Genomic DNA, 15,072 nt, shown 5'->3' with positions numbered 1-15,072 from the left:
GAATAATAGCTGGAATCATCGAGGGAGTCAGGAATCTCCAAGGGAACTATTCCACCTTGGTTATTCTGAGACTCAACCTCATTGGTCCATTGCAAAAATGGGCTCAATCCTTTCTGTTATTTTTTTGCTTGAGCTTCCCTATTTTTCCTGATGGACAAAACCCACCATATGCACTGGCTTTTTTTGTTTGTTTGTTTGTTTGTTTGTTTGTTTGTTTTCCAGGATATTGCCAGTATTTGATCTTTTTGAGTGTAATTTTCAACAGTTCGCTTTCACTCTTTACAGCGTGGTGGTTGTTGGATGATGAGCCGTAGGGTCGCACTGTGTGAGAGTCAGGAGTGGCGGTTATGACATTTTGCATATTTATTACCGTAAGCCATTGTCCCCCAATTTCCCCCCAAGTGGGACCTTGAGTAACTTGTGGAGTCCGTCCAGGTCTGCCGGCTGCTGCGCAATGTGCACCGCACCCCGGAGATCCCCCCACCTCTGACTTAGCTTTCAGGATGAGAGACGCACCCCAGGGGATAGGATCCATTGCTGCCCAGCTGTGAGGGCATCTGTCACACCCGATTCATAAAGAATAGGGAGGAGTCGATCCTGAGGGTTGAGGATCAGGACCAGGGTTGTCGTGGAGGGGAGGAAACTAAGACGATCACCAAGGAAACAAGGGAGCAAAGAGGCAGACATGGATAAAATAATTTAACTAATTCTGCCTGAAGGCATCTTCCTTTTAGAGGTTGCTTTATTTAAGGATTTGATTGATTGATTGATTGATTGATTGATTATTTTAGAGAGAGAGTGTGCAAAGGGTGTAAGGAGCAAGGAGGGGACAGGAGAGGGAGAAGGGGAAAGATTCAGAACCGGTGCTCAGTGGGGAGCCCTCCATGAAGCTCAATCTCACATTTAACATTTGACTGAGCCACCCAGGCACATCTAATTAACTTTTACTTTTCATTTTTAGATTTATGTATTTATTTGAGAGAGAAAGGGAAAGAGAGTGTGAGCTGGGGGAGGGACTGGGAGTGATGGAGAGAGAATCTTCAGGCTCCCCTCTGAGCAAGGAGCCCAACCCTACTGATCCCAGGACCCGAAGATCAATGACCTGAGCCAAAACCAAGAGTCAGCTGGTAAGTGGCAGAGCCACCGAGGCATCCCCAGGTGCCCCTGATTTAATATATTTTTTAAAAATGTGAGTTCTACAGAAACAAACATCGAAGGTGATTTTTTTTTCTGCATGTGCATTTTATGTACATGATGATATGAATATGAGTGATTTTTATGGGGAAGTAAAAGTAAAATACATGCGGGAGGAGAACAAATGGGCTCCAAGGGAGATAGATGGAGGAGGGGACGATATTATTCCTGAGACTTTCTGGACCGGCCTTTTAATGTCGAAGCCTCCCTGTTCCTGTGTCTCCAGAGCAGCATTTTCCTCTCTGCCCACTGCCTCTCCGGGGTCCGTATGCCCACTCAGTTTGTCCCTCACGCCTGGGCCTCGAACAGCTGTCTCCCTACAGATTTCCTGCTTGATCTCATTGGCTGCTGCCTCAAGCCTAGATCTAGAACCTTATCTGCATCCCCACCCGCCGCCCGAGGTCGCCCACACAGTCAGCAGTGGGACCTTGAGTAGAACCCAGCTTAGACACGTGGTCTGATCCCTTTCCCCTTCCCTCTTCCCACAGGGGTCTTCCCTCCATCATTGATCCCCTTTAAAATGAAACGATTAGAAATGCTCTTTTTGTATTGCCGTTGATCTTTTATTGAACACACTCGGAGAGAAGGGGAGGCTAGTGACCCCACTCTTGAAACTGAGATGAGTGAAAAGGAAGTTATGGAGCCAGTCTCCACCTGCAAGTCCGCTGCAAAAGGATTCCATGCAGCTGAGGGAGATCTGAATTTTAATACTTGCTCCAGCGAACCTCCAAATTCTCGCCCGCATGGACAACGTAACTACCAGCTCCTGAAAAGGAAGAATGAGAAGCGGGTCAAATGATTTTTTTTTCAGGATTTATTTTAGAGAGAAACAGAGCATGAACAGGGTGAGGGGCAGATGGAGAGGGAGAGACTCTCAGGCACATTCCCCGCTGAGCCTGGAGTCTTACACGGGGCTTGATCGCACAACCCTGAGATCATGACCTGAGCTGAAACCAAGAGTCTGACACTTAACTAACGGAGCCACCCAGGCGCCCAATGGGTCAAATTATTTAGCCACAAAATCACCAAATAATGGGTCTCACTTTCTCAACGCCTTGGCACATTCCCCACCAAAGCTCACACCTTTACCTCTGCATGTTTGGGGCATTGTTAGTCTGTGGGGCTTTTTGGCACCCCCTCCCTTACCTTGGCTCAGTGGTTTGCCATTGCTCAGGAGCGCCCAGTAGGTTCTTTCATTACTGTTGGCTTTTATGCCCTGAACAGTGGTGATGTAGGGGCCCCAAGAGCTTTCCTCCGCAGTGAAACTGGGGGGAAAATAAATAGGTTATAGGAACTCATATATATATATTCTATATATATATATATAATTTTTTTAGGAACTTATTATTTTCAAAGGCAACCTTATGTGGGCACTTCTCAGGCTTCAGTGTACCTAAGAATCATTTGAAGTCATTAAAAACAAAAACAAAAACAAAAACAGATTTCCCAGCCCGATCCTCAGATACTTTGATTCTGTGGGTCTGAGCAGGGACTAGGAATCTGCATGATTCTGATGTAGGAACTCCACCATCTATTCTAAATTAGAGGAATGATGCCTCTAATTTTCTGCACCTGCTTCCCTTCATAGGAAACACTCTGTAGTCAGTAACTACTAATATTCTACCCCGAGATAGTACCTGTTGAAGATACTACAGCAGCAGAAGAAAATGTTAGCCTCGTGTCCTAGAGGCGTCATAACTTAGTATGTTTTCTCTTAGGAAAGAACAACAGGAAAGAACAATTTAAAATTAAAAATTAAAAAAATTAAAAATTAAAAAAAATTTAAAATTTAAAATTTAAATTAAAAAATTAAAAATTTAAAAATTAAAAATTTAAAAAACTAAAATTCAAAAATTTTAAAATTTTAAAATTTAAATTTTAAATTAAAGATTAAAAATTTAAAAAAATTTTAAAATTTACATTTTAAAATTTAAAATTTCACGTTGTCTTGATTAAAAAGTGACATGGCCAATGTCTGTTTCACATTCCTCGGTCACATTTCTCTGCCTTCCTGGAAGCCCTTGAAAGCAACCTTTATGATATCTACATCACATGCCACATATATAATTTTCTCTGTGGTATCTTACGTTACTAGACGAAGTAATGGCTGATTAGATTTAGGGAGTCAAATGAACCATACCTTTCAGAGGCAAAGTCAATACCTAAATTTTGATATTTGACCTCTTTGGGCCGGGCAACCTTAATCTAGGGTTCCATGAATCTAAAAGGGGAGGCATGGAGAGACTTCAGGGCACTTGTGAAACCTCTGACCGAAAGGACAAGTTTCGTGTGAGTGTTCACCTGTCTGGGCTCAGCATCCAACGCACGGGCATCTGGTTTTCAAAGAGGTCAATGATTCCAAACCAATGACCCCGTATTCTAAACACCAAATAACTGACCTAAGAGTTTCTATTTGTCAAAAGAATTTAACCAACAGAAGAGAGATCCCTGGGACTTATTCACCCATTAAGTGAACATTAATTTAATACCTTCTGTGTGCTAGAATATGAAAAGTCTCTCTCTCTCTCACTCTCTCTCTCTCTCTCTCTTTTTTGTAATCCCTGCCATAAAGGAGTGTTTCAAATGCACTTTGCATTCAGGTGCTTCCGTGTTCTTACCGAGTCTTTCAGAACCGCCAAGCACCTTCAGCGTGGGTTACCTGCCGACGTACCTAAATACAGTTGCATTTTCTTTCTCAGCTTTCTGCATCACATCTAGGAAGACAGAGCCGTTTGCCACAGAGACCATGGTGTTGTATGTTGTATTGATTACCACGGAGTAGTTGACTTGGATCTGTGGGCCTGACACCGCAGGTGGCCCTGAGGTAGGCTCCGGGGTGGAGAGGTTGAAGGCACCTGGCAGAGGCAGAGAGGCAGAGAAGAATTACTATTCAGAATAATAAAAACTGATGTTTGAGTTTACAGCCCATCCAACCCCTCCCCCGGCCCCCATTCCTTTACGCAGAGGAGGAGGATTTGCTACAAGGAGCAAGAATCATCAACCAAGGGGCCGAGCTCTCGTGCGACTGAACCAGAATCGCACCAGCTCGCGAATGCACGCGTTTGGCTCCACGTCCAGCTGTTCAAGCAATGCAGTTGCCCTGTGTCCTGTTTCTCACAGAGGCTCCTGAGTTTGGGGGGTTTTGTTGTTGTTTTGTTTTTGCTTTGGCGCAGCATACGATCATGCCGTCCTTTTTTTGGACGCCTTTCTATTTCTTAACATGTATTGAAAAGCTATTAAGTGCCAGGGCCTGCCCTAATGATTTTACGTGGCTTATCTTACACCGTCCTTACAAAAACCCACGTTGGATACTATTATCACTTGCATTTTTTATATGGTTTATACGATGAAACATTTTGTGTGAGGTCCCTAAGCCTATAAATAGCCAAACCAGAATGAACAGAGATGAAAGTCAAGTCTTCTTTCATCCTTTGTTGAAAAATCAGTTGTTTGAATAAATGACTCACGCTCTCAATTTCTTCTGCTGCTGCCATATTCCTCCCATCTTCCTCTGAGCTCCCTGAGGGCCCACTCCCTGCTTAATGGAGAGTCAGAGACACCTCACTTTGTTCAGAATGGGAATGATGCTCAAACCTCTCTCTAACCGGCCATCACAAAGCATCCCTTTGGAGACAGACATCACCGAATTAAGTCTGCCTTGGTTAGTAAGGTCTGACCCGAGAAAAACACCTACTCCCCTCTTCAGAACAAATCCTCGGGCGGTTACGATCGCTGCTGAGACATGGAGGACTGAGTTCTATCTGGGAACGGTTATGCTTTAGCGGTTTATCTGGTCACTTGTGGTCCCTAAGGACACCTTAGTCTCACGTGCTTCGGGGACCGTGCTGTTTAGGGCTCAACCTGATTTGTAGACACAAGAAGAGTCTTTGTTAACATCCAAGTAGGTCTTTCCCAACAGGGCAGGTAAGATCTGAGCTGCAGCAGTTGGCATACGGAATACTCCTTCAGGGATTTCCTCAAGCACTTTATTCCGTGTTTTTTGACAGTCCCATTGACTTTCCTTGTAATAGTGTGATGAGACAAAGAGAGCCTAATGTGAGAGACAGAGAATGGGAGGGCGTGAGAGAAACACCAAACAAGGGGAGAGCCTACATGCAACTAGTTCGGTCAGTATTTACTGGCCGTTGACCACGGGGCAGCGCCTTGGATATAGCTAGGATACCTTTCCTGCCACCAAGAAATTTATAAACTAGTCTTTGGGGAGGGGATGGGGAGTTTGCTCAACAACACAACTGATAATGGCAAAAGGAGAACAGACTTTCTCTACCATATTCACTCTTGTAGCCTTGACACTGGAACAACACCTTTCGCATAGGAGACGCTTGATAAATGCTTTTAACAGACAATCCTGGGCAGCCTGGGTGGCTCAGCATTTTAGTGCCACCTTCTGCCCAGGGCCTGATCCTGGAGATCCAGGATCGAGACCCATATCGTGTTCCCTACATGGAGCCTGCTTCTCCCTCTGCCTGTGTATCTGCCTCTCTCTGCCTCTCATGAATAAATAAATAAAATCTTTAAAAAAAAAAAAAAACCAGACAATCCTAAAGGAGCCCCTAAGGTGGATGGCTTAAGAGAAGCATCTAGGGCCATAAGACGAGCCCATAACACTTCATGACATTGAAGAAGGCTCGGTGGAGAAGGCGGCATTTGAGGTAGGACAGCCTTTCAGTAGGGGACAGGAGAGCAGTGCTGTGTGTACCCAGAGGGAACGGCAGGGTCAAGGGTGCTACAGCAGGTGAGGCCAGGGCATGGCCTGCCCGTGATGATGACATTCTCCGTTTCAGCAAAATCCCTAGGGGAGTCCTCCCGGCCTGGGAAGACTGGTGTACAGGGAGCCTCGGGGCAACTGTGGAAGAACAGGCTGGAGGACGAGCTTGGGGCTGCACTGGTGCACCCTACAGCTGCAGGGTGAAGTGTGCGACGTTATTTGCTTAACAATGGGGAGTCCAATGGGCTCTTGAATAGAAACTGTCCAAGCAGCGGTTGTAAACTGGATTGAGGGGGGCAGCATGATGGGGCAGGAAAAGTTAGGAGGGTGTCAGAGTGAGTAACACAAGGCCTAAAATGGGCTGGACCCGTAGACATCGCTCTGTAGTTTCTCAGGGAAGGACAATTCCCCTTTTCATTTTCTCCTGAAGACCCTTTAGGTTAACCAAGAAGTCAGCAAGCATTTGTGGGATATTTAAAGAAAAGGATCCTATTTCATTTCCTCTTAACTATTTTGTAGGGCAGCCTGGGTGGCTCAGCGGTTGAGCAGCTGCCTTTGGCTCAGGGCCTGATCCCGGATTACAGAGCCTGCTTCTCCTCCCTCTGCCTGTGTCTCTGCCTCTCTCTGTGTGTCTCTCATGAATAAATAAATAAAATCTTAAAAACCATTTTGTAGGCAAGCAGCTCTCAAGCTGGCTGTGAATTAACGTCTCTTGTAGGGTCTTAAAACCAGAGCAAGGCTCATGCTCTACCTCTAAGTTTCCATGTTGGCTGGCTGGTGCGGTGCTGGAACATTAGTGTTTTCCAAAACCTTCTCCAGCGGATTCAAATGCACAGTCAGAACGGGCAAGCCCTGTTTTGTGAAGTTCAAACTCAGCAAGGCAGACAGCAGCCTCAACAGCACCAACAGTGAAAACCACCTTTGTGATTGGACCCCTGTGACACCCCAGCTCCTTCTTGTAATTTTTCCCAGGGACCCCGCAGTGGCCACGTTGAACACCTTGATCTCCCTAAAATACATGATGTTCTTTTGTGCCTCTGGCCTTTTTCCTGCTGTCCTCTCTCCCTTGAGAAGCTCTCTCCTCCTGGGGTGACCTGACCTCCGGGCCCCTACTTCTACTAACGACTCAGCGAAATATTTTTTCTGTAAATCTCCCTTCCCCTCTTGTACCTATCCCTTAGAGTTGAGCAAACTGGTGAGTGAACGCAGGAATAAAGCCCCACACATCAAGGGGCATATGCAGGACAGAGGAGGTGCTGAGTATGAGTACTGAAACCAGCCGCTTAGGTCTGAATCACTTTTTGGCTTCGTAACGTCAGGCAAGTTACCGACACTCCATGACTCATGCTCTTATTCTGGGAAATGGAGGCAGTAATTTTTTCCTCATTGGGTTGTTGTGTGCATCAATGGGCACAGCAATAAATACTAGATGCTACTGCTGGCACTGCCTCTCGTCACTGGGACAACAAGAATCTAATTTAGGAAGTAGGAGACAAGCACCCAACACTGGTGGACAGCAAAGTGTTAAATTGCATTTGATGAAACAATATAGTAGGTTGTAGCAGACTCTAGAATTTCTTTAAAAAGCTGTAGTCTAGAAGAGCTTCACGGAAGCACTGGACATGGAAAGATAAGGATCAGGGGTGAGGAGAAGACATTTCCATCGGGGAGAGGAATCACATGAAATCAGTTAGTAGAGGAAGCAGAACGAGTAATGGCTTAGGGGACAAGAAGAGAGGATTCAGTATTTCTTTCCTTCGTGACTCCCTTCTCTGTCGCCGGCTTACCTGCATAGCTTCTCCTGTACTATATATGTTTCCGATGAGGCCATCTTCCTTTTTCTGAGACAGAATCTTCCTTATCAGTGACGCTATATGACCATCAATGATCTCTAAATCCTGTTTATACATTATGTTCTGACTATTTGTTTTCTCCCTCTTCACACAGGTCAGAGCCAGGACAGCCATTGCACCGGTATCTGCCAGGAAATAAAACATCAGTGATAGGGTGAGTGACCAACCATTCCGGTTTGCCTTGGACCGAGGGATCTCCTGGTGTGTAGGATTATCATTGCTGAAAAAGAGGCAGATCTGGGCAAACTGAGAAGACTGGCCATGCTAGTTGATAATGGGAGAAAAGGACTTGAAGTAGAGCAGTTGTTCTTCTGGCATTAACCACTCAAATATTTCAAGATCCCTTCCTCATGTTGCGTAACCCTGGGCCTCGTACTTAATAACTCACCTGCTGGTCATAGAGACACATATGGATTTGCAGGTGCATACACATGAATAGTCTTTCCCTTCAACATCTTGGCTTCCCATTGTTCATCTCTCAGCCATATTGGCAAGAGTCGAGAGAACTCAGGATGATAAATCAAAATATGTCTTTGCAATGTTCCAATGTTTCCATTAGGCTGATCAACAGCACTTAAGAGAACTGTTTTCCAATAAAGCTTCTTAAGAGGGAGGATGAGGCAAGAGATTGGAAGAAGGGAGGATAAGGCCTTTTTTTTCTGGTTTGTTACTTAGCTCCCCCCGCATTCTTTAGCTGTGGTACCTTCCCTCTCCCATAGAAAGGAATCCCATATTCTCCCTATTATCCAGAGACGTTGAGTGGCTCTTTTCTTTGGGCTTCTTGGAGAAAGATGAGCTTGTGTATCTGGGTCCAGAGGGGCTGAGCAACAGAACTAGCTCTCTAGAGGAAGCCTCTTTTTGGATGTGTGAGCTGACCCAGGAAAAAATTTCCAGTCCTTCTCTATTGGGGATACAGATTTTATTGATCAAAATATTGGGCCTTGTCCCTGGAGAGGTTGTGTTGTCCAAGTAAGCCCACACATATAAATGGTCCCAGTAAATTAGAGAAAGAGGCAAAGTTAAGATCAATGAATTCCAGTGTTTTCCTTTTTCTAATACTTATACTTGCTAAAATGTCTTATACGAACATTCTCACTATCTATCCTTATTTTACAGCTGGGAAAATTAAGGCCAAGAGTTAACATCCATGAGGCACCTGGGGGGCTCAGGCAGTTAAATGTTTGATGGTCGGCTCAGGTCATGATCTCAGGGTCCTGGGATCGAGCCCCCTGTCTGGCTCTGTCATCAGTGAGGAGTCTGCTTCTCCCTTTCTCTTTGCCCCTTCCCCAAATCATGCACACACACTCTCTCTCTCTCTCAAAAATAAATAAATAAATATATATATTTTTTAAAAAAGGTAACATCTCTTGGTTATATAATTCAAAGAAGAGGTAGCTTAGGAACTGGATCTTTCTACTGTATTACACATCTACAAAGATGCTTAAAGCCTCCTCCCCCCACCCCCCACATCCATTCCTTTCAAGAAGAGAATTCCCCTCCCTGATCACTACCGTAAAGAGGGTAAAAAAGCGTCTAAGTATTTACTGGTAGAAAAACTTGAAGGAAAAGACTTACCAGTGACCATGTCCTCTCCACTGAGGGAATTGTGTGGATGACTCACCTACTGAGAACTGTCCATGAAAATAGTAGTTTTTATTTTCAGGATTGAATTTTCTAGCAACTATAGAGATTGAGTAATTCCCACTGAACAGACACAAGGCCAAAACGTCCAGGCTGAGCTGGTAGTAGTTAGTCAGTGGATTATCATCATGTTCTTCTGTCAGGGAGGAAAGACATACCTTACTCATGGAAACAATACTTGAATAATAAAATTTCAGTCTATTCCTACTTGCTTTATTAGAATTTCTTTTTTTTTCTTTTTTTTATAATAAATTTATTTTTTATTGGTGTTCAATTTGCCAACATACAGAATAACACCCAGTGCTCATCCCGTCAAGTGCCCCCCTCAGTGCCCGTCACCCATTCATCCGCACCCCCCGCCCTCCTCCCCTTCCACCACCCCTAGTTCATTTCCCAGAATTAGGAGTCTTCATGTTCTGTATTAGAATTTCTTTACACTTAAGGAGAGGTGAGTGAGAGAGGGAGGAAGGTCATTTGTAGGATCAGCAAACCTGAGAAATGTAAAGGCTGTGAAGGATCTTCAAATTCAACTTAACTCTTTTTACTTTATAACTGAGGAAACTCGGCTCTAAAGAGATTAAAATACCATCCTGAGACTCAGGTGGTTACAGAGCTGGGACTAGAACCCAGATTTCCTGCCGCTAAGCGTCTTGCACTTTCGAGGGTAACGTGTCCAACCTAGAAGTAGAAGCAGAAGAAGTAGAGGCCACCTCAAAAGGAGATGAGCTCGAAGAGGCTTAATGGTCAATAGGGTAAATACTGGGTGGGCGTTCAGATTAAAACATCGCGCGGCGCGAACAGCCACCACAGTCAGCGTGTTTTTCCCGGCAGGGAAGTGCTCCTGGCCTCGGTAGCTCTTCTGGAGCGTGGCTCGAGTGCCTTCATACAACGACATAGCGTCTGTGTCCTCAGCTATTTCTGGTGCATTCACTATTCGTCTAAAAGCCACGCTTCTGCAGAAGAGACAACGGTCTCCTGTAAGCTCGTGTGTGCGCGTGTGCAGCGTCATAAGCAAGGTGGATGTAGGGTCGGTGCTCGTTTGAATGTGTTTGAAAACTCAAGATGCACGTTGAAAGAGGGAAGAAGGGCAAGTGATCCGCAAAGATGTGCGGGGTGCATAGAAGGAAGAGGAGAAGGAAAGGCCGGGGGGAAACTTCGTTCAGTTCTGAACCAGTGGAGGAAGACACTAGGTCGTCCAGGGTCTCTGAACATTTGATTCTCACCCATATTTTTAATTTCTTCTTGGAATTTATTTTCTAGTTGTCTGACCAGGTCTGAGTAATTTTTAAACATTTCATCAGGCCTTTTACATGCTCCCAAAGCCAGGATAGACAAGGCGAGCTGTCCCGAGGTTAAAGACGACTCTGAAAAAAAAAAAAAATGTTCAAGTTTAACGAGGTACCTGCTTGTGATTTTTTTTGGCCTCCTGTCTGTCTTGTGACTGACATTACCTGTCAGTTCTTCCTTTTTTTCTACTCTCTACCAATATTTTATTGTTCTCTTCCTTATTCCCAAAGCAGAGACTTCTAGCAGTGCGGTATAAATGCAAGCTAGTTCACAGTCTTCCCCATGACATCATAGGAGGTTTTTGGAATCATGGGATCCTTATAAAAATTTTAAAAGAAAAGAAGTAGATAATGCTGCCTTGGGATTTACTCTCTTGTAGGTGCTGTCTTGCCAAGATAGTAATACTTGGATGTTCTTCCTTACAGGGTATCAACATTCTCAGACCTCTTGTAACTCTGACAATAATCCTGTGAGGTAGGTAGGGGGGCTTCATCTCCCCCTTATCTCAGTGAGGAAGCTAAGGCTCAGGATTGGCACGAAGGACTCAGGGTGGAGCCGCCCTCAACCCCTGGCTCAGTTTGTTAAGTGTCTGACTCTTGATTTTGGCTCTGATCATGATCCCAGGATGGTGGGGCGGAGCCGTGGGGGTCTCTGTCCCGAGCGCCGGGGGCTCTGTCTCCGTCTCCCTCCTCCCTAAGCACAAACAAGAACAGAGACAGCCCAGTCCTCCTCTGCCTTTCCGCGCTTCTCTTGCTACCGCCAGCTTCCTGACGAGCCCTACCCTGTCTAGCTCGCGTAACGCCGTCCGTGGGTAAGAGTCTATGGTTTCTTTTGCTTTTCCTTGTGACCTTTTGAAGGAAAATGCTTTTCAGGACCCAAAGAAGTAGGGCCCAGCTACGGAGTCCTGGGCAGGGGATTGGTGCTTGGGGCACCGCTGTCCCCTCAGGTCCTACAGCTAGGGTAGGGCAGCAGGGCTTCTGCGGTTCTGCCTAAGACAGCTGGCGGGAGGTCATAGGTCAGTCTTGCCCCACACCTTCGAGGGAACGTAGGCACTCACCTTTATTTTCCACGGTGCGAATGATTTGTCTCATCAGCTGTTGCTCTTGGCTTTGGTTCAGGATCCCACCAAGTCTGAGGGACAGTAGGACATTGGCGGCCTGGATTCCTTTGCTATATTTTGAATTGAGCATTGTGTTTATCAGAGGATTTAGAGCCGTGTAGTTTTCTCTGCTTATCTCTGCGGCAGGAGAGGAGGAAATAAGAAATGCACACTGAGAACACATCAGGGAACAGGAACGCCAGGAACAGAGGTGGCATTGATACATTTAGTAACGGATAACAGAGACGGTGCCGACGGAGCGATCCAGCGGCCACGGGCTATGTTGCTGGAACAATCCACAGGTGGGTCTGGATCTCTGCTATGTCACGGTCATTACTCCTTCCCTAACTAGCGTGGAAGCATCTCCACGTTCTAACAGCTGTTCCAGCCTGACCTTTGTGTACGGGCAGAGTACCAGTCCTCCCGGGAGACTTAGTATCCTTCCCTGACTTGGAGGGTGACGCCTGGTGGGTGTCCTTAAGACCTCCGTAACTGAAGGCTTAACGGAGACTAGGCTACATGTCTTCTGACTCCCAGTCTGTAGTCCTTTCTACTTGCCAGATTCAGTTCTTTCCCTTCTCCATCTTCTGACTCCATCAGGTTAATATTGACAGAAAGAAGGCAGCAGCTCTAAGTTACGGTGGTGACTGACCCCAGAGCTGAATTGTCTGCTTGCCCAACTGGCCTGGCATCAAGATCGTTATTTAGCAGCATGTGCCTTTCAGAAGACCCTCTAGTCGTAGCCCACATCTCAAGGGAGAGGATGAGGGGAGTCACATTCTACTGTGGAAGTGAAAAGAGGGTCCAGAGACCCCAAGAACTGGAGGAAAATAAGAAGAGTTCGTTACCACTTAAAACGTTCTTAAATATACTTTGTTCAGGAGCACCTGGTTAGTTCAGTTGGTTAAGTGGTTGACTCTTGATTTCAACTCAGGTTATGACTTCAGGGTTGTGGGATCAAACCCAACGTTGGGCTCTACAGTCAGTGTGGAGTCTGCCCCTTCCCCTGCTCATGGTCACTCTCTCTCTCTCTCTCTCTCTCTCAAATAAATAAATAAAAATTTAAAAAATGTACTTTGCTCACACTGCCAAGAAAAATCCTACCCATCTCCAGATTATCTCTTGGGTTAGTGGGATACTGAGAAGAGCATGAGCCCTATGTCAGCTGGACCTTGGTGGGATTCTTCATACTTAGGACTATGAGTGACTTATGTCATTTTCCTGACCTTCCCTTATTTTAAAATTGTGTGTATTATCATCTATTATATAGTATATGTATATACATATATACTATACATAAATAAAATTATATGTATATTAGACAAGAAGTCACTTAATATACTGTAAAATAAACACATTCTCAGTTTTAGCTCAACTGGAGTCTCTATCACTCTACTTAGAGAATCAAGGAAGTGTGTGTTCTCTCCACACAGCATGGGGTTCAGAATCACGACTCTGAGATCAGGAGTCACATGCTCTACCAGCCAGGCACCAGTCTACCTTTCTTCTCTTTAAAAGAGAATCAGGGAGATCTGAACCAGTGGTGGTAGAAAGTCCTGGTAGAAAGTACCAGAACAATCGGGCAATTGTTGGGTCATGTCAGAGATTTTGTGGAAGCATCCAGTTCAGCAGATTTTCTGGCACTGAAATAGAACCATTAGGCAAAATGAAATAGACTTTTCGGTTCCTGGGCTGCAACTCGTCAGCTTCCTTGACCACTAAAGACAAAAGTTAATTATTTTGTACAATGAATTCAAGTTTGAAACCTCCACAGAGACCCCCTGTTCTTAAGATACAACAGAGGAAATGACAGACCAGGAAGGAAAATTAGAGTCAGAAGAGTTTGTGCTTTAGCTTGTGTGAACACAGGTCTTTCTGCTGGGCTGTTCACCTCTTCTTGTAGGCTACAGAGCACCAGGAAGATGGCCACAGATGGCAGCATGTAGTCATCCTTGGACTGGGTTTAAGCTCAATTCCCGGGTGAAGACATACGAAAGAGGAATCATGCATCTGAGAGCTATACCAGACTTCATGACATCACCTGCTTCAACACCTTTCCCCAATTATGCTCAATGTATGGATGAAGCCAAAAAAATTCATAAACATTGAATCATTCAGCTAGTAAGGAGTCATGCTACACCTGAACCAGTTTTTCTTTCTCTTAATTTTTAATAGAATCACAGAATCTTGGGATCCTATGCCCAGAGGAGAGATGTACCCATGTCCTGTGGGGAAAACTTGGAAGGAAGGAGATGTATAGCTTGGAACATCTAAACTCGATAATGACAGGAAAGAAGGCTTCATTATTTGGAAGGAAAGATTGCATCCCAAATTCAAAAAATAACTTTCTATGATTTTGAAGAATTTCTGGGATCATGAATATTCTATCATTGAAAATGAAGAAGAATAGACAGTTGCTTGGTAGGGTTGCTACGGTGGAGAAAATCTGAATATAGAAAGAACCATTAGGCAAGTTAGCATTGAATCTATGACCCCTCTTCACATACTTTTTGGGGCTCTCCTCACCATGCCCTACCACATTTACATGACTCATGGAGTCCAACCACATATATAACTGGAATAGGATCTTTTCTCAGGCCCCTCTACACAAATCCCCTGCCAGTAGACTTTAGAAGACTATCACACTAGGAGCAATTTTAGCTCAATGCATACTTACCACAGATCTCGCATTGTTGCCTTGGAATAAGAGAAAACAATAGGAGCCCCACTAGGGGCAGCTGGTGGGATGGTATCATCTCTCCAAGAGTGTTCTGGAGTGGTGAGGGAATTTGAGTGTTCTGGCTATTTATTGGGTGATGACGGAAGGTAATGAGAGCTCCTCCTTTTGCTTGCTTCACCTTCTTTCACTTAAACAAATATTGAGCAATGCCAGGGGGTGTGGTCAAATGTATTTATCCAAGAATTGTGATAAACCAGGAAGAAGACTTGAAAGATATGGTCAAGGAGGATGAGGAAATAATTTTCTTTGTTTAGTATCCCAAACTTTAGGATTCACATTCATTACTTGTCTTCAGCACAATGAGAATAAATTATATTTCCCTCTTTTCTATTCCACTTTGGCTGTATTTTTATTTATGCCTCTTGAAACATTAGATTTGATGGGGCAAAGGCTTAAAACATATAAACATGGAAGTAGAAGTTGTGAGACTGAAATTGAACCAGGCAAGATGAGGGAGACTGGCACCTGAGGATCTTGGGCATAGTGGTTTTTTGATGTATGATTTTTTTCTAAGATAGGTGCCCTGAGA

General features: G+C 44.7%; 1 protein-coding gene across 1 annotated transcript; it reads right to left on the bottom strand.

The window, feature by feature from the left end:
* Positions 1-1,730: 1,730 nt before the first annotated feature.
* TCN1 (transcobalamin 1) lies at positions 1,731-14,612 on the bottom strand. The gene is made up of 9 exons (XM_026018635.2): positions 14,481-14,612; positions 11,762-11,941; positions 10,641-10,781; positions 9,398-9,553; positions 7,711-7,901; positions 5,056-5,245; positions 3,866-4,049; positions 2,341-2,459; positions 1,731-1,960 (listed from the first exon to the last, which is right to left on the bottom strand). Exons 1-9 carry the CDS (start codon positions 14,557-14,559, stop codon positions 1,899-1,901), a joined length of 1,302 nt encoding a protein of 433 aa, XP_025874420.2. The 5' UTR covers positions 14,560-14,612; the 3' UTR covers positions 1,731-1,898.
* Between the last annotated feature and the right edge of the window lie 460 nt (positions 14,613-15,072).

The sequence above is a fragment of the Vulpes vulpes genome, unplaced genomic scaffold, assembly GCF_048418805.1.
Source record: "Vulpes vulpes isolate BD-2025 unplaced genomic scaffold, VulVul3 u000000659, whole genome shotgun sequence".
Taxonomy (NCBI): domain Eukaryota; kingdom Metazoa; phylum Chordata; class Mammalia; order Carnivora; family Canidae; genus Vulpes; species Vulpes vulpes.
The sequence above is the reverse complement of the archived record's forward strand: the minus strand, read 5'-3'. Positions and strand labels throughout refer to the sequence as shown.

Coding starts and splice junctions, on each gene's coding strand:
- TCN1 (XM_026018635.2), bottom strand. CDS start 14,559: ATGATACCATCCCACCAGCTGCCCCTAGTGGGGCTCCTATTGTTTTCT. Junction 11,942..14,480: donor GCAACAATGCGAGATCTGTG/GTAAGTATGCAT, acceptor CTCCTGCCGCAG/AGATAAGCAGAGAAAACTAC. Junction 5,246..7,710: donor GTACAGGAGAAGCTATGCAG/GTAAGCCGGCGA, acceptor CTCTCACATTAG/GCTCTCTTTGTCTCATCACA.